General features: G+C 41.0%; 2 gene segments (V, D, J or C); both read left to right on the top strand.

Annotated features, from left to right (window-relative positions):
- The first annotated feature begins 6723 nt into the window (after positions 1-6723).
- Positions 6724-7286, top strand: LOC138931576 (T cell receptor alpha variable 20-like). The segment is given in 2 exon segments: positions 6724-6775; positions 6940-7286. Coding segments are annotated over 2 exon segments (399 nt in total).
- A 12711-nt stretch (positions 7287-19997) lies between these two features.
- Positions 19998-25192, top strand: LOC138443434 (T-cell receptor alpha chain V region PHDS58-like). The segment is given in 4 exon segments: positions 19998-20022; positions 20114-20247; positions 20360-20471; positions 23358-25192. Coding segments are annotated over 3 exon segments (237 nt in total).
- Positions 25193-25524: the final 332 nt, after the last annotated feature.

The following is a 25524-nucleotide window of genomic DNA, read 5'->3' as shown; positions in this document are numbered from 1 at the left end:
TCCCAGTTAACTCCAGATGGCTTCAATTTTGGATGATTCCGCACCACGCATGTGCAGAGTAGCTGGCATATAACATCTAAAAGAGTTGAGTCTCTGCACTATTGCTTGGTGATACCAGGTAGGAATTAACCTAGTAGGTTTGCCTTCATCTGGAATTCCAAAAGGGAAGATACTCTTCCTTGTGTAAGGATTTTCTACCCCTATTGTACAAATAACAATGATCCCAATAAAGAGCAACTTTCCAGAAAAGAAAGTATAAGTGTGTGTGTGTGTGTGTGTGCACGACGCACATGTGTGTGAAGGAGGAGAGAGATGACAGAGAGAGACAATAGACTTACTTACGTAGCCGAGTCATCAAGTAATTAACTAGTTAAAAGAGTTGAATTTTGTAAAACTCATTGGAAAGAAGGAAGTAAAGTCATCTAGAGACCAACTTTTAGTGAAGAAAATAGATGTAAGCAGTTTCAAGGAATAAATCAAACGCGTGAAAGAAGAAAAATGTATCCTAGAATTGACTCTTTGCAATCCCATGGACCGTAGCCCACCAGCCTCCTCTGTCCATGGGATTTCCCAGGCAAGAATAGTGGAGTGGGTTGCCATTTCTTTCTCCAGGGAATCTTCCCGACCCAGGGATTGAACTTGCATCTCCTATAATTGGCAGTCAGATTCTTTACCACAGTAAAGTGAGAGAAGTTGTCATTGCAACCTAACGTGAGCTTCAAAATCCTCCAGACTCCAGGGGAATATTTCAAACTCTCTGAGTCAATCCTTTGAATCTCCTCTAACTTGAGGAAGATTGAAAAAACACACACCACAGCTTCACTTTGTTCCGTTTTGTTTTTAATGTTTTTAAATCTATTTGGCTGTGCCCGCTTTTAGTTGCAGCACATGGGATCTAATTCTCTGTCTGGGGTCAAACCCAGGTCCCTAGCAATGGGAGTTCAACGTCTTAGTCACTGCACCACCTGTGAAGTCCCTATTTATTCTAACTCTTTAGTGAATTATCAGTTTTCTCATGTATCATTATTGTGCAGAATAGGCTAAGGAAAGTTAAAGAGTGGCTTATACATGTTTTGCAAGCGTCTTCAAGCTTGTATTGTGGTCTCTCTCCGTGTGTTCTCATGTACTGCAGGCTGTCTTCAAAGCCCAAGACAAAAGGGATGTTGCAATTAATATGCTTTTGTGTATCTACATCTATATCTATAATTATGTATTGTATTTTTCAGTTGCTCAGTCATGTCTGACTCTTTGCAACCCAATGGACTGCAGAACACCAGGCTTCCCTGTCCTTCACTATCTCCCAGAGCTTGCTCAGACTCATGTCCATTGAGTCAGTGATGCCATCCAACCATCATCATCCTCTGTCATCCCCTTCTCCTTCAATCTTTCCCAGCATCAGGGTATTTTCCAATGAGTCAGTTCTTCACATCAGGTGGCCAAAGTATTGGCGCTTCCGCTTCAGCATCAATCCTTCCAATGAATATTCAGAACTGATTTCCTTCAGGATTGACTGGTTTAATCTCTTTGCAGTCCAAGGGACTCTCAAGAGTCTTCTCCAACTCCGCACTTTAAAAGCATCAATCCTTTAGCACTCAGCCTTCTTAATGGTCCAACTCTCACATCCATACATGACTACTGGAAAAATCATAGTTTTGACTATATGGACCTTTGTTGGCAAAGAAATGTCTCTGTCATGACTATAACTGTGAGCTCCATAGGGTCAGGAAACGTGAATGCATTGTACATTACACAGTACATAGCGCATAGTGGTTACGCAGTAAATATTGTTTGACTGAAGAAGAAGAATTAATTCATAAAATCAACAGATATAGAGCTTCTCACTTTTGGATGCTGTTAGGTAACTGTGGGTCTATCATTTCTTGTAGTTCATTTCTCATCAGCATAAGAATACTTCTGTTTACATGTGTCATAAGTTCCCTTTCTGTTTGAACAGATTTTCTTCATATGGTACTATTTTCAGGCTTGCAATTAAATTAAATAGTCTCCCTCCTGTTGGCATAGACAGAGCCATCTTAATCACCTGAGTGAGTCTACAGTAAGGTATATAGACTTGTTCTCTTGTAAACTTGGAAGTCCCTCTTATCAGTGATTCTTCTAGGTTTCAGCCAATGTTAATGTACCCCTGTATTATCTCTTTTCTGCTTTCATTTCTAGACTTTTTAATCTTTGAATTTTAGCCTCAAATATTTACTTGCTGTGACTAAAGATATGAATCCTATTAAGCTAAGGATGGTAGTGGGCAAGGAGGGAGCAGTGGTCCAGATTGAAAGAAAGTCATAGTTACCTTAGTTCTCTTTGAGTCCCAATACTTTCCCTTTCCATCGTAATTTCTAGGGTTCAAAGGAAATGAGCTTTGGGTAACAGGTATTCTCCATACACTAGATACTGCCCATGAGTACAACTGCATGGTGTCACACTCTCCGTCTCTATTTACCTTTACCGTTGCCAGGACTTCTGCTGCTTCTTTGCATATTTTTTTCTTTCAAATCTAAAGACCTAGTTTAGGGATAAACACTCCTACCACTGGGAGTCCTAGCCTAAGACAGGAAAAATGCCTTGTCTGTTTTTCTAGTTTCTGTTTTCAAGGCCTGACTTATTTTGATCAAGAACAATTTTAAGCTCCTGGATTCACAACCCTCAAGAAAATGTTTAGAAAGTGTTATCCTCAATTGTAATATTTGTATTAAAAATTGATATTTAAAAGACTCTGCCCCTGGGACAGTAGAAAGAAGAATCACTACATCCTTGGAGAAATGAGCTGTTTGACCTTGGAATGCTGTCTGTGAAAACAAGGTCCATGGAAGCCTGTAATTTTCTCAAAAAGTAATAACAGAAAGAGGGAATTTTTATTCTTGGAACAATTTGTAAAGAATATTCTCTTCTTCAAGAAACTCATGCTCAATGATAGGAAAGAAGTTATAGACAAGAAAGGAGATTCTGACTTTTGGCTCAGTTTGATGACTTAAAGATTGACAGGCATTTTTCTCAGAGAACGTTAAAGTTAAAGAAATGTGAATGTTAGAAGAGATTACAGTTATCTTCAATCATAAGACAGATGTAACCATTATCTGAATCTATACTAGAAAACATTGCCCTATAATACACGATAGAGGATTTCAGAGGCGATGAATTGAGAAGGGCTTGGCTTTTTACTACAATTTTAACTTTACTCTTTAGGTAGAGAAATCACAGTAAGTATAAAAAGGGAAAGCCACAGGCTCAAAGTACAAATTTTTTCTCACTCCCCTATGAGAAGTCTTCAATCCACATTTTGGTTATGTTGCTTTGAACTAGTTACTTGATAACAGCGAATAGGTAAAGGCTGGAACAAAGATGATGACACAGCCCCTTTAAAAATTATTTTAAAATATATACATTATAAAGGTTAAGTCAAAATGGATCATGGACTTAAATGTAAAATATAAAACTATGCAACTCTAAAAAAAAATAAGAGAAAAACTTCAGGCTTGCAGCTCAGTAAATCTTAGATCTGACACTGAAAGCATGATGCACTCACACACACATGCACACACCAAACTGAATCAACATTAAAAACCTTTCCTCTGTAAAAGACCCTGTTAAAATACGAAAAGGTAAGTTACAGAGCTGGGGGTGAAAGTGAAAGTCGCTCAGTCGTGTCCGACTCTTTGCGACCCCTTGGACTCTATAGTCCATGGAATTCTCCAGGCCAGAATACTGGAGTGGGTAGCCTTTCCTTTCTCCAGTGGATCTTTCTAACCCAGGGATCGAACCCAGGTCTCCCGCATTGCAGGTGGATTCTTTACCAACTGAGCTATGAGGGAAGAAAACGAGCCTTGCATTCGAACAGGTATTTCACCAAAGAGGGGATATACAGACTACAAATCAGCACCTGAAAAGATGTTGAACAATATTAACCATCAGAGAAATGCAAATTAAAGCCACAATGAAATATCACTACACAAATCTCAGTGGGGCTAAAATAAAAAATAGTGATAACACAAAATTTTGGCAAACATGGGAAAAGCTCAATCACTCACAAATTGCTGATGAAGATATAAAATGATACGGGCATTCTGGAAAATAGAAACTTGGCAGTTTCTCATAAAGCTAAACATGGAATCACACATTTGGATACTTATTCTAAATAAATAAAATATTTTATTTGCATAAAAACTTGTACCTAAATATTCATAACAGCTTTATTCACAGCAGCTGAAATGTGGAAACAACCCAGTGTCCCTCAGGGGTTACCGGCTAAGCAGACTGTGGTGCATCTATACCATGGAATACTATTCAGAAATAAAAAGACCAACACGCTGGACACATACAGTGACTTGGATAGATTTTGACTCATGATTTTACTACTTATGCTAAGTGAAAAAAATCTCATAGGTTACTTCTATGTAATTCCATTTCTAGGGCATTGTTGTTGTTTAGTCAATAAGTCATGCCTGCCTTTTTGCAATCCCGTGGACTCCCGCCAGGCTCCTCTCTCCAAGAGATTTCCCAGGCAAGAATACTGGAGTGGGTTGCCATTTCCTTCTCCAGAGGATCTTCCTGACCCGAGGATTAAACCTGCATTTCCTGCCTTGGCAGGCAGATTCTTTTACCATTGAGTCACCAGGGAAGCCACTCTATGACATTGCTAAACAAGAAAATTGTATGGATGAAGAACAGACTAGTGATTGTGTGGGGTTAATGATTAGGGAAGGGGGTCAGTGTGGCTGCAAAGGTGTGCATGGCCTTGGGAAGCCTTGTTATGATGAAACAGTCGTGCATCTTGATTGTGGTGATGAACATACATGTGATATACATGAATGCATGAATCTGTACTTGTGTAACCTATACATGTGATATCCATGAATACTTGAATCTGTACGTGTGTAACATTGAATAGAGCCACACACACACATCCACAAATGACTGTATGCAAAACTGAGGAAGTCTGAAAATTGGAACCTGTGGATTTTGCTAATGTTAATTTCCTGGTTTAGATACCATGGAGGAGACCAGATAAAGAGTACACAGAGCCTCCTTGTACATTTTTGGAAACTTCCATGAATCTATTCAGTTCAGTCACTCAGTCATGCGATTCAAAATTGAAAGTATTTAAAAAACGACATGCAATTTCCATAATGTCCACAACTGTAAATCACCTCTTGAGCTTCGTTACACATCCCTCATCCAGCTCCTGGATTCAGTTAGTGTCTGTTCCACAAAGAGCTCCTGCATTTATCTTGCAGTTACCTTTCTCATCTTCTTTCTGAGATACACATTCAGAAACAAAGAAAATCTGCCTTCTAAATATGATTGTAAGAGAGCTTGCCAAGTGTGGTTAAAATGAATTAAATCAAAGGATGCTAAATGGATATAATTTAGTTCAATGACTTTTAAATCACTGAGAAATTACCAAATTTTCAAATAAAAGGTCCAAGAACAAAAAACTCCAAACACTGTTACTGTAAGAACATCTGTGCTGCTTCTTCTTTCTTGTCGCTGAGTGGGTAAAGGGTCAAGTGACATCAGAGCAGTGCGGGTGAGAGCTGATGCTCTTTTTCCGCATTGAAGCTGGTGGGGTTGGGGCAGAGTGTGCTGTTCAGACAAGTCTTAGGAGAGCTCCTATAAACGGTGGTCAAGTCCACAACACAGACACACGTTCAATGACAAAATCCAGTGGGTGTCATAGAACCAAGCACATCAAGCAACGCTAGTTTTGCTGTACTTGTCTTCTGCGACCCGCTCTGCCCTGCGACTTTCTGACCTGTCTGATGTCTGTATCGGAGAGCTCTTCTTTCCCTCTGCCGTGATCGCCCGTTCTGTTCTCCCAAGATCTACCAAGTTCTTGACCCTGAGTTTTAGTTTTGCTTGGTCCCTGAAGCCAGGCATAAAATTATTTGAAGAAATGGATTTCTTAACTTATATTCCCAATTCTCTGCCAAACAGGTTTCCAGTCAGATGCACAGATGTTCTCTCCCTCTGCTTCCCTCAGCACTCTAGTCTCTTTACGGTCTCACTGTGAGATTCTTGTGTACCGTAGAGGGAGACACAATCCATCACACCTATGCCACTGCTACTAAGTCCCTTCAGTCGTGTCTGACTCTGTGTGACCCCATGGACTGTAGCCTGCCAAGCTCCTCTGTCCATGGGATTCTCCAGGCAAGAATATGGGAGTGGGCTGCCATGCCCTCCTCCAGGGACCTTCCCGATCCAGGGATTGAACCCATGTCTCTTGCATCTCTTGCACTGGCAGATGGGTTCTTTACCAGTAGTGCCACCTGGTAAGCCCCATTACACTGATGCTTGGGCTCAACTCCTATAACCCTTGGTAGCAGTTTAGCTTTAAAGTACATTCAAGGAACAATGACATGATTAAAATTGCAGGCAGAGAAGGCTTTTCTGATTACTGAGTTAGACCTCCTATGTACTGTGGCCATCAACATAAAAGATGTCCCTCCCTCAATATTTGTCTTTGTAGGTGGCATAGTTGGTCCTGTGAGATGTTTATATGTGTGACCACCAGGTGGCAATGATTCCATTCCTTTCATTTTTCCAGTGCCTGAAAAGAAAAGCATGACAGCTACTAGAGGATTTGCTCGTGATTGGCTGAGCCCAGAACAGAAAGGCTCTCCTGTGCATTAGAGAAGAACTAAGACACAGGAGCAGCTCCTCAGGGGAGAAGATTTGGAATCATTAAGATTGCATCAAGAGTGAGACGGCAGGATGGAGAACATGCTGGAATGTGCATTCATAGTCTTGTGGCTGCAGCTTGGATGTAAGTTGCAGGTTAAGAGATGGGACCCTATGGGCACGTTTTCCCAAAGACGGGGAGGAGAGAGAGGAGTTTAGGCACTGCTCATCCCAGGCTTTGTGTTGGAACTTTCAAGTACTGCTGAACTGAAAGCTTTGTGTTGTTTCTGATTTTGTTTTCCTGAACAGGGTTGAGTGGTGAAGACCAAGTGGAGCAGAGTCCTCAGACCCTTAGAATCCAGGAGGGGGTCAGTATCAGTCTCAACTGCAGCTACACTGTCAGCAATTTTAGAGGGCTACAGTGGTATAGACAAGATCCTGGGAAAGGCCCCGAACTCCTCTTCCTTCTTTACTCAGTTGGGGATGAAAAGCAGGAAGAAAGACTGAGAGCCACCTTGTTAAAGAAGGGAAGTTCTCTGCACATTGAAGCCCCCAAACCCGAAGATTCAGCCATGTTCTTCTGTGCTGTGGAGACACAGTGCTCCCCAGGCACCTGCAGACTGTACCCAAACCCTGAAGCGGCGCCTCTAGAATAAGGGCGTCTTTGCTGTTTTCCTTCCTTCTGGGCACCCAGAGCCTCTTCCCAAGTGGTCCCATGGAGAATGAACTCTTGTGACACAGCCAGACAGCGGGGGTTACTGGGCATTCTGTCCAGGACCCTAGGCAGTGCCCCCCGTGTGCCCATGGGTCAGTCTGCTCTTTCAAACAGCCCAGAGCTCCCCTCATGTAGATTCTAAAGGGATAGTGGTGGTGTGGAGTCTTGGCCCCTTGAAAAGACACCACAGGAATCTACCTTCTTCCCTGAAATAAATTTTTTGACATTCTCTTGTAATAATCTGGCCACATGTCTGTAAGAGAATCTTTCCCATTTTAATACATTCTCAAAGGTCATATCTCCACCAGCCCTATTATTACATTTCTCTTCTCCTTAATAATCAATTAGTTGACTGTATAGACTTACTGTCTCCATTTCTTCAAGTCCAGTCCTCCCCTCCTTGAACCTGACTTCTGTGAGCATTACTCTGAGAGATGTTCTCACTTAAACCAGTGGCTTTGGTGGTGATAAAGCCAATGATTATTTTTAACCTCGTCTCATCTGAGATTCTCACTTTCTCATCCTATTTAAAAATAAAATTTCTTTTTTTTTAATCAAAATAATACTCTCATTTATTTACATAATCAAATAGCACTCTCTTTTTCTTCTCTCTCTTCCACATAGTCTATTTTTGCCTCCCCAGAGGAACCACTTTTTATCCTCAGGTGATGACACTGACATTTATCTCAACATTCAAAATGATCCTTGGCTTTCTCTTCTCTCTCTCTCTGTAACTGAGGTACAACACATATAATAAAGTGTATAAAACTGAAGCTTAGAACTCAATGAAGTTTCACCCTGGTTAATATCTGCATGCATAGTATATATATTATATCTGGTTTTCTTCACTCAAGATAATATCTTTGCAATTCATTGGTGTTGCTTTGCTTATGTCTTATTTGTTGTTTTTTTAATTGATGTGTAGAGTTCCTCTATATGAATATCTAACAATTTAATTATCCATCCTCCCAGAAGTAGATATTTGGGTTGTTTGGATTGATTACAGTTTTGTGCTATTGTGAAAAAAGCTGTGTGTGAGGGGAAAAAAAAAAACAAACCAAAAACAGACTTCTTTTCCTTCTTGTGTAGGGAAAAACCCAGCTCTGCCCTATTATGTCCTTCTTTCCTGTGAGTCTCCTTTACTACTCGCACAAAGCATTTCTGGTCAGCAAATGTGTTTTTTTTCCCATACCTACCAATTCTCTGCAATCCCACCTGAGTATCCTATCATTCTAGTCAGTTCTGACACTTTCTACTTGAAAAAAGCATGACAATCAAAAGCCCAAGTGATCAACTGTGCTTCTGAACAAAAGATTGTGGATAGAAGATTCCCCAAACAAGACAAAACCAAACCAAACCAAACCCTGGGCTCAATTAATTCGCTACAGTGACTCACAGAATTAGGGGAAATATTTCACTTATTTTCACCTGTTTATTATAAAAGGCTATGATAAAGGATACAGGTGAATATCCGGATGGCAGAGGCGTGTAGGGTCAGGTTTGTGAGAGGAACTGTAGAGCTTCCGCGTCCTCTCCAGGGACCACTTGCCCAGCACCTCTGTGTGTTCACCGACTGAAAGCTCTTCAGTAGGTCTGGGGTCTGGGCAGTGGTCCTACCAGATGACTCCTCAGCCCACTTGGCATTCTGCATTTTCATTTTAACTGCAACCCACAAATGATATAGCAAGTCCTACTTAACTGGCTAAGATCACCTATAAAGTGTTGAATAGAATTCTTCTTATTCCCAAACTCAGAGATAAAGCATTCAATATTTCACTGTGATTATTAATTATAGTGTTTTTGATAAATATTCTTTATTTATTTAAATTGATTTTTAAATGTGAAACCAACTTTCGTTTCTAGAGTTAAGTGCTCTTAGGAATGTTATTTTGTCCTTTTTACATAATGAAACATTGATTTGCTATTATTTTATTGCACACTTTCCCCCCATTTTCCTGAATGATACTAGTATTCAGCTTTTTATTTTCCATGTTAATGTCAGATTTTGGTATCAAGATTTTAATGGTTATTAGGTAACTTGCAATTTATGGCTTCTTTTCTACCTATAGAAGAATTTGTGTAGGCTTTTTAATGATTTAGAACAATTTTCAGAAAGTTCACTATAGTGAGGCCATGTAAGCATAGCCTTATGGGACAAACTTAATAATCCTTAAATTATGGATTCAGTTAGTTTAATAGATAAAGGGTTCTTTATATATTTATTTTCCTCTTATGATGGTTGATAAATTATTTTTTTCTGCTCATGTTTTCTTATTTGCTACCTTTACTTTCTTTTATTTTAACTTGATATTTTTCTAGTTCTTTGAGTTGCAACTCTGCCTATTAATTCTCAACATTTCTTCTTTCCTGACAAATATAATTTAAATTCATAAATTTGTCTCTAATTACAAATATTCTTTGACTTACAATGGTGTTATGTGCCCAAAAACTGATCATAAGCTGATAATATCTTTAGTCCAAAGTTAATTTAATACACCTGAACTCTGAACATCATCGCTCAGCCTAGCCTACCTTAAACATGTTCAGAACACTTACATTAGCCAACAGTTGGACAAAATTGTCTAATAGAAAACCTGCCTTATAATTTGATGCTGACTACCCTGTATAATTTTTTTGGTGCTGTACTGAAGATGAAAAACTGAGTGGCTGTCTAGGTTCAGGATGGTCGTGTGTTGGTTGTTTTTGCAATCGAGTCACTGACTGGGAGCTACAACTCACTGCTGATGTTCAGCATTAAAAGACAGCATCATACTAGCCCATGAAAAGATCAAAATTCAAAACTAGAAGTGCAGTTCCTACTGAACCCATCTTATTTTTGCACCATTGTAAAGTTGGAAAACCGTAAGTCAGGGACTTCCTGTACTGTTTTGCTGCATCTTACATGTTTTGATATGTCATATATTCATTACTATTCAACTAAAATATTTCCATTTGAAGTGGGGATTTAATATCTTATGGTGATATTGTCAGGGACCTAAGAATGGCCAAATCCTGCCCTGCTCACCACTGGGAAGATGCCTGAAGATGCTGTATGTATTAGCTTAATCCAAACAGAAAGTGAAGAAGCACTTTTAGCTGACCCCTGGACCTAATTTCCTCCAGGACCTAATATCACCAGTCCTCTGATTACCTCTAGGAAAGGTGGGTTTAAGGTTCATGCCTAAGTAGAGTTTCTGAATCCAGAATAGCAAGCTCAGAATTCCTATAAGGATGAGATGGAAAGATAGGACACACCTCAAATTGGCCAAGAGTTGATTTACTTTTCAGGCATTTGGGCTGAAAGAAAAAGAAGAGGCAGCTATTCCCAGGGCACTAAATTAGCCCTCTATAGAAATGCATTATCACAGGTAGGCAAAGACTTCAAAATGCAGGAGCTATAAGCAGAATAAGTGGACTCTGCAGTCCTGTGTTTTAAGTTAGACTGAGAACTGATCTTCTGGGCTTCTCTGGTGGCTTAGGTGGTAAAGAATCCGCCTGAAGTGCAGGAGACACAGGTTCAATCCCTGGGTCAAGAAGATCCCCTGGAGAAGGGATTGGCTACTCACTCTAGTATGCTTGCTTGGAGAATTCCATGGACAGAGGAACCTGGCAGGATGCCAGCCATGGGGTCGAAAAGAGTTGGACATGAATGAGCGACTCGCATTTTCACTTTTTTTTTTTTTAATCTCCTACTCAGAAATGGACTCTGAATGACAATATCAGCCCTCCTTACTCCTCCTTTGTGGGTAGAAGAAGAGGGGAGGTTTGCAAAGAAGGGAAGAAGAAGTGGAAGCTTCCTGATTCAAGGAGAGAGACAAGGTATTCTTATCCATACCATCTGGTTTGGTTCAGTTTTAATCTTTTGGGTTTATAGCTTTATAGTCTGCCCAATGTCTTCAGTGGAATAGATCAGAGAATTATCATGAGATTCTTATTTCTACCTGCTGTCTTTTTGTCATTTTCATCTTCAACATCAGAGTGTTTATTATCATTTATTGAACCACTACCATATGTCAAGTCCATTACTCAGCACTTTAGGTACTCTTTTTATAATCTGAAACACACAAACTAATATTAATCTATCCTCAGGTAAGGAAACAGCCTTCAGTTCAGTCCAGTCGCTCAGTCGTGTCCGACTCTTTGCGACCCAATGAATCACAGCACACCAGGCCTCCCTGTCCATTACCAACTCCTGGAGTTCACCAAAACTCATGTCCATCGAGTCAGTGATGCCATCCAGCCATCTCATCCTGTGTCATCCCCTTCTCCTCCTGCCTCCAAGCCCTCCCAGCATCAGAGTCTTTTCCACTGAGTCAACTCTTCTAATGAGGTGGCCAAAGTACTGGAGTTTCAGCTTTAGCATCAGTCCTTCCAAAGAACACCCAGGACTGATCTCCTTTAGAATGGACTGGTTGGATCTCCTTGCAGTCCAAGGGACTCTCAAGAGTCTTCTCCAACACCACAGTTCAAAAGCACCAATTCTTCAGCACTCAGCTTTCTTCACAGTCGGGCTTCCACATTCATACATGACCACTGGAAAAACCATAGCCTTGACTAGACAGACTTTTGTTGGCAAAGTAATGTCTCTGCTTTTGAATATACTATCTAGGTTGCTCATAACTTTCCTTCCAAGGAGTAAACGTCTTTTAATTTCATGGCTGCAATCACTATCTGCAGTGATTTTGGAGCCTCAAAAAATAAAGTCTGACACTGTTTCCACTGTTTCCCCATCCATTTCCCATGAAGTGATAGGACCAGATGACATGATCTTAGGTTTCTGAATGTTGAGCTTTAGGCCAACTTTTTCACTCTCCTCTTTCACTTTCATCAAGAGGCTTTTTAGTTCCTCTTCATTTTCTGCCATAAGGGTGCTGTCATCTGCATATCTGAGGTGATTGATATTTCTCCCGGCAATCTTGATTCCAGCTTGTGCTTCTTTCAGTCCAGTGTTTCTCATGATGTACTCTGCACTTAAGTTAAATAAGCAGGGTGACAATATACAGCCTTGATGTACTCCTTTTCCTATTTGGAACCAGTCTGTTGTTCTATGTCCAGTTCTAACTGTTGCTTCCTGACCTGCATATAGGTTTCTCAAGAGGCAGATCAGGTGGTCTGGTATTCCCATCTCTTGAAGAATTTTCCATAGTTTATTGTGATCCACACAGTCAAAGGCTTTGTCATAGTCAATAAAGCAGAAATAGATGTTTTTCTGGAACTCTTTTGCTTTTTCGATGATCCAGCAGATGTTGGCAATTTGATCTCTGGTTCCTCTGCATTTTCTAAAACCAGCTTGAACATCTGAAAGGTCACAGTTCACGTATTGCTGAAGTCTGGCTTGGAGAATTTTGAGCATTACTTTACTAGTGTGTGAGATGAGTGCAACTGAGCCTTAAACATGTTTAAAGATGAAGGGATTTCTAAGATAAATGCTGCAGGCAACATAAAATGAGAATTAAAAAATAAAATCTCCAGAGTTAAACAGTTCAAAAATATTCTGCTATATAGCAGAAAGTAACATAACATTGTAAATCAGTTATACTCCAACAAGAATTAATTTAAAATGTAAATAACCAGTTTGAATAAGTCCAAAAAATCTTTGCCAGTCAGAAATAAGTCTACTTACTCTTTTAACAACTGTATGCTGCTACTGCTAAGTCACTTCAGTCGTGTCCAACTCTGTGTGACCCCATAGACGGCAGCCCATCAGGCTCCCCCATCGCTGGGATTCTCCAGGCAAGAACACTGGAGTGGGTTGCCATTTCCTTCTCCAATGCATGAAAGGAAAGAGTGAAAGGGAAGTCACTCAGTTGTGTCCGACTCTTCGCGACCCCATGGGCCGCAGCCTACAAGGCTCCTCCGTCCATGGGATTTTCCAGACAAGAGTACTGGAGTGGGGTGCCATTGCCTCCTCCTTTGACAACTGTATAGTATATTATAATACAGATCTATCATAACATATTGAATATTTGTATTGAAGGATATTTAAATATCCTTGCTGCATACAATATGCAATTTTATAATGTATTTATAAGGCTATTTCTTAAAAAATTCTCAGACAAGTGGAATTTCTGGCCAATGATATGTAAATAGCACCTATGAATCTTATTTAGCTTATACTTCAGTTATAGGATGTGAAAGTGCCCATTTCCTGATTCATCACACACACTGAATGTGAATATTATGATTCTTAACTCTTTTTGCAACCTGATGGCTGAGAAATGATAGAAAGGGATTTTAAGAAAATGTGAATTAAAGAAAACAATTCTTAAGAATTAAGGTGGCAAGAGCAGGGAGCAGTTACAGGAATCTGAAGAGGTTCAGCTGCAGCTGTGCAGTAAAACTTACGATTTCTTCTTTTCTAGCATAAGCATTTACACTTACATTTATCTCTAGGTTCCTCTGTGTATTGGTTACTCAGTAGTGTCTGAGTCTTTGCCACCCCATGGACTGTAGCCCACCAGGCTCCTCTGTCCATGGAATTTTCCAGGCAAGAATACTGGAGTGGATTGTCATTCCTATCTCCAGGGGATCTTCCCCACCCAGGGATCAAACTTGGGTCTCCTGCATTGCAGGCAGATTCTTTACTGTTTGAGCCGTCAGAGAAATCCCTCTAAGTACATACTTAGCCACATTCTACAAATCTGATGTGTTAAAAATTGTTTTCCCCAGGAGGAGAAAAAGAGGAGGGAAAGAGATGAGCAGTTCTCTGGCAAGGCTGGGCTCGGTCCTGAGATGATGGTGTTTCCATGGCAACCTCCCACTCTTGGCAGCTGGGCTTCTGGTGCTGTCCTCCTCCCTGCCTGTGTGACTTGCTCTGATTGGCTGGGCTGACGCTGTTTCCTGTAGAAACTTTTGGACACAAGAGGCAGCAAAGCATATCTTTTATCCTGTGAGTCCTCAAACATTTTACAGACACAAGAGTTCAGTTCTCAGTGAGTCTACGTGACAGAGGAATGGACACATCCCTGAGCCTGCTCATCCTTTGGTTACAACTAGACTGTGAGTTAGAGGGATTTGGAAACAGGCAAAGAATGGGCAACTCCTGGATATTCCTCTCCAGGGAAGATAGAAAGTCAGGGAGCTGTACCTGCGTGGTTTCTGGGAGTTCCTGTGGAGAGCGAAAAAGTAAACTTAAAATTAGTTTCCAAAGAATAATCAGCCGCTAACCAGCCTGTCTCTGTTTTCTCTTTCTGAACAGGGGTGAGCAGTAAACAGGACGTGAGTCAGAGTCCCGAAGCTCTGAGCGTGAGAGAGGGAGACAGCTTGGTTCTCAACTGCAGTTACACCGACAGCGCTCTGTACTTCCTTCAGTGGTTCAGGCAGGATCCCAGGAAAGGGCTCATATCTCTATTGTCAATTCAGGCGAACCAGAAAGAGAAAGCAAGTGGAAGAATTACAGTCTCATTGGATAAATCATCAAGACACAGTGCTTTATACATTGCAACTTCTCAGCACAGTGACTCGACCGCCTACCTCTGTGCTGTGAGGCACAGTGCACCCAGGGAACCTGTTCCCAGTACTCAAACTGCAGATGGGGCTCCAACCACGTCCTGTCTTGGCGCTGAGGAAACTTTTTCCATTAAGGGGTTCCTGTATTGACTTTCCTTCCAGATAGAGGCAGTTAGCAAGGGTAGGGTGACTTGAGAGGATAGCCCTGAAACATGTGCATTCCCATAGGTAACACAGATGAGCAGTGCAAGCTCCATGCATGCAGCAGGGCACCCAAAGCCCATGCTCTGGGACAACCCGGAGGGATAGGGTGGCGGGGGAGGTGGGAGGGGTGTTCAGGATGGTGGGGACACAGGTATACCTGTGGCCGATTCATGTTGATGTATGGCAAAGACCATCACAATATTGCAAAGTAATTACCCTCCAATTAAAATAAATAAATTTTAACAATCTGATAAAATGATCTAAAATTACATTGTGAATTATCTGATCATTAGATTTTCATCAGCTTCAATTTAAATAATAGCTTTACAATCTAAATGGGAAATCAATTTGAAAAAGGATAGATACATGTATATGCATAGCGGAATCGCTGTGATGTACACGTGAAAATAACACAGCATTGTTAATCAGCTATTCTCTTATATAAAATAAAAAGTTAAACAACAGTAGTTTTGTTGAGATTAAGTAACATTTCACACAGTTCACTCTTTTAAACAAACAACTAAGTGTGCATCTGGTATATTCACAACATGGCACAATCACTCCCTCTATCTAGATTTGAAACCTTGTCATCACCCCAAGAGGAAAGCACATACCCATGAAACAGTCACTCCCCATGCTCCCCATGCACATGTCCCTGGAAGCCACCCACTTGCTTTCTGACCATGGATTTACTTATTTTATGTATTCCATGCAAATGGAATCATACAATACATGGCATTCTTGCATTGTTTCTTTTACTTAGCATAATACTTCGGAAGTTCATTCAACTCAGGACCAACTGAGTTGGTAAAAGTTAGTTAGTGAAAGTCTCTCAGTTCAGTCCAGTTCAGTTCAGTCGCTCAGTCGTGTCCGACTCTTTGCGACCCAATGAATCGCAGCACGCCAGGCCTCCCTGTCCATCACCAACTCCCGGAGTTCACTCAGACTCAAGTCCATTAAGTCAGTGATGCCATCCAGCCATCTCATCCTCTGTCGTCCCCTTCTCCTCCTGCCCCCAATCCCTCCCAGCATCAGAGTCTTTTCCAATGAGTCAACTCTTCTCATGAGGTGGCCAAAGTACTGGAGTTTCAGCTTTAGCATCATTCCTTCCAAAGAAATCCCAGGGTTGATCTCCTTCAGAATGGACTGGTTGGATCTCCTTACAGTCCAAGGGACTCTCAAGAGTCTTCTCCAACACCACAGTTCAAAAGCATCAATTCTTTGGTGCTCAGCCTTCTTCACAGTCCAACTCTCACATCCATACATGACCAATGGAAAAACCATAGCCTTGACTAGACGGACCTTAGTCGGCAAAGTAATGTCTCTGCTTTTCAATATACTATCTAGGTTGGTCATACCTTTTCTTCCAAGGTGTAAGCATCTTTTAATTTCATGGCCGCAGTCACCATCTGCAGTGATTTTGGAGCCCCCCAAAATAAAGTCTGACACTGTTTCTACTGTTTCCCCATCTATTTCCCATGAAGTGATGGGACCAGATGCCATGATCTTCGTTTTCTGAATGTTGAGCTTTAAGCCAACTTTTTCACTCTCCTCTTTCACTTCCATCAAGAGGCTTTTTAGTTCCTCTTCACTTTCTGCCATAAGGATGGTGTCATCTGCATATCTGAAGTTATTGATATTTCTCCCGGCAATCTTGATTCCAGCTTGTGTTTCTCCCAGTCCAGCGTTTCTCATGATGTACTCTGCATATAAGTTAAATAAGCAGGGTGACAATATACAGCCTTGACGTACTCCTTTCCTATTTGGAACCAGTCTGTTGTTCCATGTCCAGTTCTAACTGTTGCTTCCTGACCTGCATATAGGTTTCTCAAGAGGCAGGTCAGGTGGTCTGGTATTCCCATCTCTTTCAGAATTTTCCACAGTTTATTGTGATCCACACAGTCAAAGGCTTTGTCATAGTCAATAAAGCAGAAATAGATGTGTCTGTCAGTCATGTCCAATTCTTTGTGACCCCATGGACTATACAGTCCGTGGAATTCTGCAGGCCAGAATATCGGAGTGAGTAGCCTTTCAATTCTCCAGGGGATTCCCAACCCAGGGATCAAGCCCAGGTCTCCCGCATTGCAGGGGGATTCTTCACCAGCTGAGCCACAAGGGAAGCCCAAGGGAAGCCCAAGACTACAGGGTAGCCTATTCCTTCTCCAGTGGATCTTCCCTACCCAGGAGTCAAACTGGGGTCTCCTGCATTGCAGGTGGGTTCTTTACCAACTGAGCTATGAGGGAAGCCCAGAACCAACTGGAGAAAGGCAAATGTTCACCCTTAACCAGTCACATAGGATGCCATACTACTAATTAGCCTGCTGACATTATCCCTGTTCTTCCCAACCCCCTCTACCCATCTGTTTTGCTAGAAGTTTTTCAGTTTTACTGATTCTCTTAGAGAACTAACTCTTTGTTTCATTGATTTTCTCTATTGTTTATCTCTTTTAAATTTTATTGATTTCTCCTTTTTTCTTTATCATTTTTTTAATTTATTTTATTTTTTAATTTTTATTTTTACTTTATTTTACTTTACAATTCTTTATTATTTTCTTATGCTTGTTTTGGATTAATTTATCTTTTCCTTGTCTAGGTTTTTCAAGTAGAAGCTTAGATAATCTATCTTAGATTTTATTCTTTTTTTAATATTTGCATGTAGTGCTAAAATTTCACTGTCAATACTTCTTCGGCTGTGTCCCCCCAATTTTGGTATGTTGTATTTTCATTTTTACTCAATTCATGAGAAATTCAATGATTTCCCTTGAGACATTCTCTATGACCCATAGATTATTAAGAAGTGTGTTGTTTGGTTGCCAAATGTTTGGGAATTTTCCTGTATCTTTCTGTTATATATTTATACTATTATTTCATTGTGGTTGGAGAACATACTCTTTATATTTCAGCTTTTTACATTAGATTTGTTGAGTTTTTTTAGGTCGCAAGATTTGGAGTTACCTGGTATATATTCCATGGACACTTGAAAAGAAGTATATTCTGCTCTGGTTGGGTGGAGTGTTGTATAGCTGACTATTAAATCCTACTGGTTAATGGTGTTATTGAGTTCTTCTATATATCTGCTGATTTTCTGGCAAGTTATTCTACCAGTTGTTGAGAGAGGAATATTGACGTATTTAACAATGTTTCTAGATTTGTCTCTTTTCTTTTTAGTTGTGATTTTTGTTCCATTTATTTTTCAGCTCTGTTAGTTGGTACATATACATTTATGATTGCTATGTCTTCTCGGTAAATTATCCTCTTCATCAGTAGATAATGTTTCTCTGCCTCTGGTAGTTTTCTTTGTTCAGAAGTCTGTCCACTTTATCTGATATTAATATAGCCATTATACTTTGATTAATGTTTGCATAATACATCTTTTTCCATCCTTTTACTTTCAAGATGACTATGTCTTCTTTGAAATGAATTTCTTTCAGACAGTTATAGTTGGGTCATGATTCTTAATCCACTTTTTATCTGAACTGCTTTGTCACTGGTGTGTTCAGATGACCTTCTGTGTCTTAGTTTTTGTGTGTAGATCACTTGCTTTACTGTCTTGATATTTTAGGGCTTAGCCTTCTATATTATTTGATTTTTTGTTGTGCTTTTTTTTTTTTTTGGTCTCCTATGTTTTTTCCTCTAACCTCCTGTGAGTTATTCAACATTTTCTAGGATTAAACTTCAATTTATCTGCAGTGCTGTGTGTGTGTGTGTGTGTGTGTGTGTGTGTGTGTGTTAGTTGCTCAGTTGTGTCTGACTCTTTGCGACCTCATGGATGTAGCCTACCATGGAATTCTCCAAGCAAGAATACTGGAGTGGGTAGCCATTCCTTTCTCCAGGGCATTCTGTCAACCCAGGGACTGAACATGGTCTCCCGCATTGTAGGAAGATTCTTTTACGGTCTGAGTCACAAGGGAAGCTCCTATAGTGTTTAGATGTGTCTTATTGTATAGCTGTTTTTATATGGTTGCTCCAGTTATTGCATTATACATGACACAGTCTATTGGTAATATTATTTTACCTATTTGAATGAAGTGTATAAATATTGCCTCTCTTTACACCTATTTATTCTCGCCAATCATAAATAACTTTTCTTTAGTATTTCCTCCATGTGTGTTTAGAGCCTCATTAGACAGTGTTATAATTATTTCCAGATATATAATTATATTATATTATTATATAACATATATAAAATGCTATATTTTCACCAAATATAACTGGTCTACTGTATTTATCCATACTTTTGCTTATTGTATTCTTTATTCCTTCTTGTTGTTTCAAGACTCCTTCCTTTATAATTTTATTTCTCTTTATAGAGCTTCCTTTAGACATTAGGATAGGTCTTCTGGTGACCACGTTCTTAGTTTCCTTCATCTGAGAATGCCTCAATTTTGTCTTTACTAGTGAAGGCTTCTGGATTAATGGCTCTTCTCTTTCTGCAGTTGAAATATATTGGATTATCTCCTCCTGGCTCATAGTTAAATCTGGAAACTAAAAAAATTGTAACATTGTGATTTTATGTTTCATTCTAAAAATTATTTTGCATCCAACACTTAAAAGTTGAAGGATAGCTGATTGACAATGTTATGCTAATTTCTTCTGTAAAGTGACTCAATTATACATATATAGACTTTCTTTTTTACTTTCTTTGCCATTATGGTTTACCCCTGGATATTGAATATAGTTCCCTGTGCTATTCAGTAACACAGGGAATTTTTAAATCACAATTCTGTGTTTTTTTAAAAAGCCAAATTTCATACAGTTCAAGGCTGACAACATATGAATCCTCTTCTGTACATCATCATAATGCTTTGAAATTCAGCCACAGGTCAGTAAAAATGAGGGGCGTGTTAATGAGAACAGTGAACTTCTCCGTAGTTCTCTATTTGGCCTCTGGAGGGCAGTGCTGCTTAAATTGGAAATGGCTTTTCTGTAAAAGACCAGAAGAACCTCAGAAAACCCCTATGGTTTAAAGAGATATTCTGACCATTTTTCACACAGTGAGATGTAAAGCATCTCAGACACCAGAGGTAGGCGTTTTGTTAAGACAGCGTCTCTTCCTAACAACCTCCCTACAACCTCCATCAGAAGAAATATAAATCCTTTGTCATTCTTATTCAGAGAGACCTGGGTTCAAGTCAGCCAGTCTTCAGACTCATTTGTGGGGAACCTGTTAGAAAGGAGCTCACTGCCGCTTCACTGCCCCACTATGACCCTGGTGTTCACCTTGATGCTTGAGATGCTCCTGTTTCTGAGTGAGTACTGCTCCATTTTACTCCTTTGTCCACACGTGGAATAGTGCTCCGTGTTGAAGAGAGACTTTTTGTTTTAGCTGAGTTCACTGATTCAGCATTGATGTTTCAGCAGGAGCTGGAGCCCAGTCAGTGACCCAGCCTGATGACCACATCACTGTCTCTGAAGGAGCCGGTCTGGAGCTGAAGTGCAACTACTCATCTTCTTTTTCACCATACCTCTTCTGGTACGTGCAGTACCCCAACCAAGGACTCCAGCTTCTCCTGAAGTACGAGTCTGGAGACAATCTTGTTTCAGGCATCAAAGGTTTTGAGGCTGAATTGAGGAGTGAGAAGTCCTTCCACCTGAGGAAAATACCAGCTCATTGGAAAGACTCGGCCAAGTACTTCTGTGGCTGAGTGACACAGTGCCTGGGACTGCAGGAGGAGCTGAACACAAACCTCAGGACACCGTGGCTCAGCCTTTGTTATGTTTAGGAAGTTGGCAGCTCTGTGAAGGCGAACAGTGCAGGCAATGCAGAATCCTGGAAGTGTTTGGTTCCCATGGGCATCTTAGATTTTTCTTTTCTTCATTTTTTCTTGTCTTTTCTATTCTTTTTTCTTTATCATTTTGCAAAGGAAAGACTCCTGTTTTCTGAAATTTGGCAGTTTTGTCCTCTAGAATCAGAATTCTAGAGAAAATGAGGCCATAGAATTTTCAACAAGCTGGAGAAAGAAAGTTACTCCCGTGTCATTTGGAATAGTGATGGGCTGAGATATAATAGCTTGAGGTTAGCCATGTGACTTGATACAACACAAGTCAGAGAATTTGCTTTACAATATTAATCTCATCTCTCAAGCAAACAAAAAAACCCAGGATAATGGCTTATTTCTAACTGCATTATCTCCAGACTATTTTGCTAGTATCCTAAGCGTTTTCTTTCCTTAAAGGACTTCAACTCTTTGACTAAAGCATTTGGGACTGGTGCAGCTAATCACTGCTGGCACTTAAGGATGTATATGGGTGACCTTTCCAAAGACAATATAGTGTGAAACAAAAAAAGGCTTCTTTACGCATCAGTCCCCAATAATAGGCTTCCCAGGTGGTGCAGTGGTGAAGAATCTGCCTGCCGATGCAGGAGACACAGGGCACCCTCCTTAACGAGGAGGAAGATGAGGAGAGCCGTGAAGAGGTGGTTAAATCATCTTTACGGGGCAGTTCTTCTGGGCCTGTGTTTATCTTTGGCCGAATCTCTCTCTCCTTTTCCCACAGGAGACCTGTTTCAGGGCACTCCTGAGCGATGCCTGTGCATCTCTTCACCAGGATGGACTCCAGCACAGAGCTGTGTGGGCTGCTTGGCATCATCTGTTGTGAGGTGGTGCCACCTCCTTTTTGAGCTCCAAGGAGTCTTTCTGTGCCTGTGCAGTTTTCCTTGACCTCTTGACCTCAGAAGTGGTCACTTTTTCACTCTAGCAGAGCTCAGCTCCTGCTGTTAATTGTCTTAGGTACTGAGGCTGAGCTCCCTTTGACAGGCTAATTAGCATGACAGGTTAATGAATCTGAGAGCCGAGGGGTTGGGGCAAGGGCTTTATTTGGAAAGCTGGCTGACCGAGAAGATGGCGGACTAATGTCCCAAGTAGTCATCCTGTCCGGGTCTGGACGCCAGGTTCTTTTACAGAAGAGGGAAGGGAAGGTGAGGAAACAAGTTAAAAAGGCAAACTTAATCTTGTAAACGTCTCCTGGAATGGCAAGCCTCAGGCAGGGGATGTATCAATTTCTTCTTTCCTACCATCCACAGGTGGACAGGTCATGAACAAAAAGCACTTGAGCAGTCAGGCAGAGGGGCTGATTCTCTGAGGCAGCCCATTATGCACGATTATAATAACAAAAGCAACGAAAAGCAAGTCAAAGGAACAGTTACAACAAGTAGAATTGGTCCTTCCCTCAGTGCTTGGTGTGTGTAGGGAAAACAAAGCTTGAATTTTACTCTGCTTGACACATGCCAGCTGTCTAGCCCAGGGGCCGTCTACCTCCTGCCTCCGAAACTCATCCTGAGGTTTCCAGTGCTCAGTTGGGTCTTGCTATTTGCCATCCTGTGGACTATAGCCCACCAGGCTCCCCTGGCCATGGGATTTTCCAAGCAAGAATACTGGAGCTGGTTGCCATTTCCTTCTCCAGGGGATCTTCCTGACCCAGGGATCAAACCCCCATCTCTTTCGTCCCCTGCATTGGCAAGTATATTCTTTACCACTCCATCCCCTGAAAAACTCTTTCAAATGGGGATTAGTAATAATAGAGGAGAATAATTTTGTGTGAAGAAAAGCTAAATCATTATTGGCATATAAGAAGCATGCTTTTTGGTGAATATTCCTTTCAATCATAGCTCTGCCTTATTTCTTGATTCAAGAACTAGACATTTATGACCACAATGCAAAATACCTGTATTTGTATTGATTATTATTATCTTTCTATGTCGTTATCTTTATCCATAGCTCTCAGGAAAGTCCCCTGGATCAAACAGGGAGTCATAAACAAAACGTTAGATGGAAAATTTCGAAGTATAGATACCAGCTTTTTCTGACTTTTTTCCACTTTTATTGTCTAAGATTTATTTATTAATATATATCAGGAGAAAATATGAACGTCCATTTCACAAGTTCAAAATTATGTATAAAACATTGAATGTCACCTTTTTCCTCCACTCTCACCCCTCTTTAACCTGTTTTTAGTTCAGTTGAGACCAAAGGGTGGGGCTTCCTGTCACAGAGTGTCAGCTGAGCAGGGTTTCTTGGCTGAGCTGATTGGTTGCAGGAGCTGAACCATCCAGACAAGTCATGACACTCACCACCCAGGGTTTGCTATGTATCTTGTGAATATTTTCCAGAAACAAGACAGAGTCATGAAAAGGCTAGTGGACACTGTGCTGGGGCTTTTGTTTGCCCAGGTTTGCTGTGAGTTGGGGCTGCACCACAGGGGAATCTGAAGGAATGAGCAGCTTCTCTTTTGTTGAAGGAAGGAAAGGAGCTGACAAGTCCTGCAGACTTTCTACCCTTATGGGGTTGGGTGTGTACTTTCCGGGTTTTGCAGGAGCTCTGTGACCCTCACCTGTGACTGTTTCTCTCCTTCTCATCAGGTGTGAGAGGGATGGATGTGGGGCAGAGTCCCCCAGCCCTGAGTCTCCAGGAGGGAGCCAGCTCTACTCTGCGGTGTAATTTCTCCACCTTGGCAGACAATGTGCAGTGGTATCTTCAGAACCCTGGGGGCCGCCTCATCCACCTGTTTTACATTCCTTCAGGGACAAAGCAGGATGGAAGATTAAACGCCACAACAGTCCCTACAGAACGCCGCAGCTCCCTGCACATTTCCTCTTCGCAGACCACAGACTCGGGCACTTACTTCTGTGCTGCACAGCACACTGCTCCCTAGGCACCTGCAGCCTCTACACAAACCCTCCACGGGGCTCAGCCCCTCCTCCAGCCACGGTCACACCCTGAGGCCACCACAGGGCATTTGCAGTGTTTAATGTTACTCACCTACATCAGTACAGTTTTAATCACAGATACTTTTTGGCCCTACAGATTATGGACTTTGGTCTTTATCTTCCCTTCTCAGTCTGTGTCTCCGTCTGCGCTAGAAACTTCTAACTGGGAACCAGCAGAGTAGTTGATAAGAGGATAGAATTAAAATAAATATTTAACCACATCTTCCCAGGTGGCTCAGTGGTAAAGAATCTGCTTACCAGTGCAGGAGACACAGGAGACATGGGTTTGGTCCCTGGGTGGGGAAGATCCTCTGGAGGAGGAAATGGTAACCCATTCCAGTATTCTTGGGTAATACTGGGGAATCTCAGGGACAGAAGAGCCTGGCAGCCCAACAGTCCATGGGGTCTCAAAGAGTTGGACATGACTGAGTGACAGAGCATGCTTGCTAAACTCAAAAATGTTAAAAAGTGAAAGGAATTAAGTGAAATCACTCCAATAAAGATATTATCCAGCTTAGTTGCCTTCTCCAGAATGTTTGCGTCCGCCTCACCATGAAGTGTTCCAACAGACACTGCAAATATTTACATGCCATCCTACCACTGTGGAAAGCAAACAAAAAATGTTTGCTCAATGTTTAGTATGAACTTGATAAGTTAAAAAAATTAATTATCTTTAAATTCTGGGTTGAAGAAGTATGAAATCAATTTCGCTGGTTACAGTCATGATCTTGGCTGGTTGATTCCTTCTAGAGGCTTTAAGGAAGAATCCATTTCCTTGCATTTTTCTAGCTTCTGGAGGTCACTTGATTCTTTGGGTCATAGCCCTTCCTTGAATCACTGCAATCTCTTACTTCTACCACCTCAGCTCCTTTCTCTTCTGGAGTCAAATACTCTTCTGCTTCTAAGGTGTAGGAAATAAGTAAATAAACAGAAACTCATTTAATAGAGTTGGGAGAGCGGGAGAGCTCTCATACTCTGTGAAGATAACAGGATTAAAGGGCAGAAGAAAGATGCCACCTCTTTTCCAGCCAAACACTGGGCCAGTAAAAAACCATGGTCTCTGTTCACTTTGTGTGTGTGTGCATGTGTGAGTGTGTGTGTGTGTGTGTGTGTGTGTGTGTGCAGGGGCCCCTCTTGTTGCGAGCACTGTCTCTAGAGTGCGTGGGCTCAGTAGTTGCAGCACATGGGCTCTCTAGTTATGGCACACGGGCTTAGTTGCCTGGTGGCCTGTGGGATCTTAGGTCCCTACCAGGGATTGAACCACATCTCCTGCATTGGAAGGCAGATTCTTAAGCACTGGACCACCAGGGACATCCCAATGTAAACAAATGTAAATGTCTGTTTGCAGTAGCCCTCCCAACTTCTTTTCTTCTCTATAAGACTGTTCTTCTCTAGTCCTGTGGGGACTTGCATGAAGCTTGCCATGGTTGCAGACCCCAAATTGCAGTCCTTTGCTGATCCCAAATAAACTCATCTTTCTAGAGAAATATCTGATAGTCTTTTTTTTTTTTTTCATCTCAGCAAAAGATGCATGGTTATGTATAGGACCTACCCAGATAATCCAGAATAATTCATATCAAGATCCTGCAACTAATCCCATACCCAAAGTCTACTTTGCCACATTTTAATCTAATTAAAACTTTTAAAATTGTATGGCAAAACCAATACACTATTGTAAAGTAAAATAAAGTAAAAATAAAATTAAAAAAAATTTATAATGGTCTAAATACACACACACACACAAAACACTTTAGAAATGGATTAATTAAAGTTTCTCTGATAATCTAAAAAAAAACTTTTAAAATGGAAACATAGTTGA

Source organism: Ovis canadensis, chromosome 7 (genome assembly GCF_042477335.2).
Source record: "Ovis canadensis isolate MfBH-ARS-UI-01 breed Bighorn chromosome 7, ARS-UI_OviCan_v2, whole genome shotgun sequence".
NCBI classification, from domain to species: domain Eukaryota; kingdom Metazoa; phylum Chordata; class Mammalia; order Artiodactyla; family Bovidae; genus Ovis; species Ovis canadensis.
Note: the sequence above shows the minus strand (reverse complement) of the source record. Positions and strands in the feature narration are given on the sequence as shown.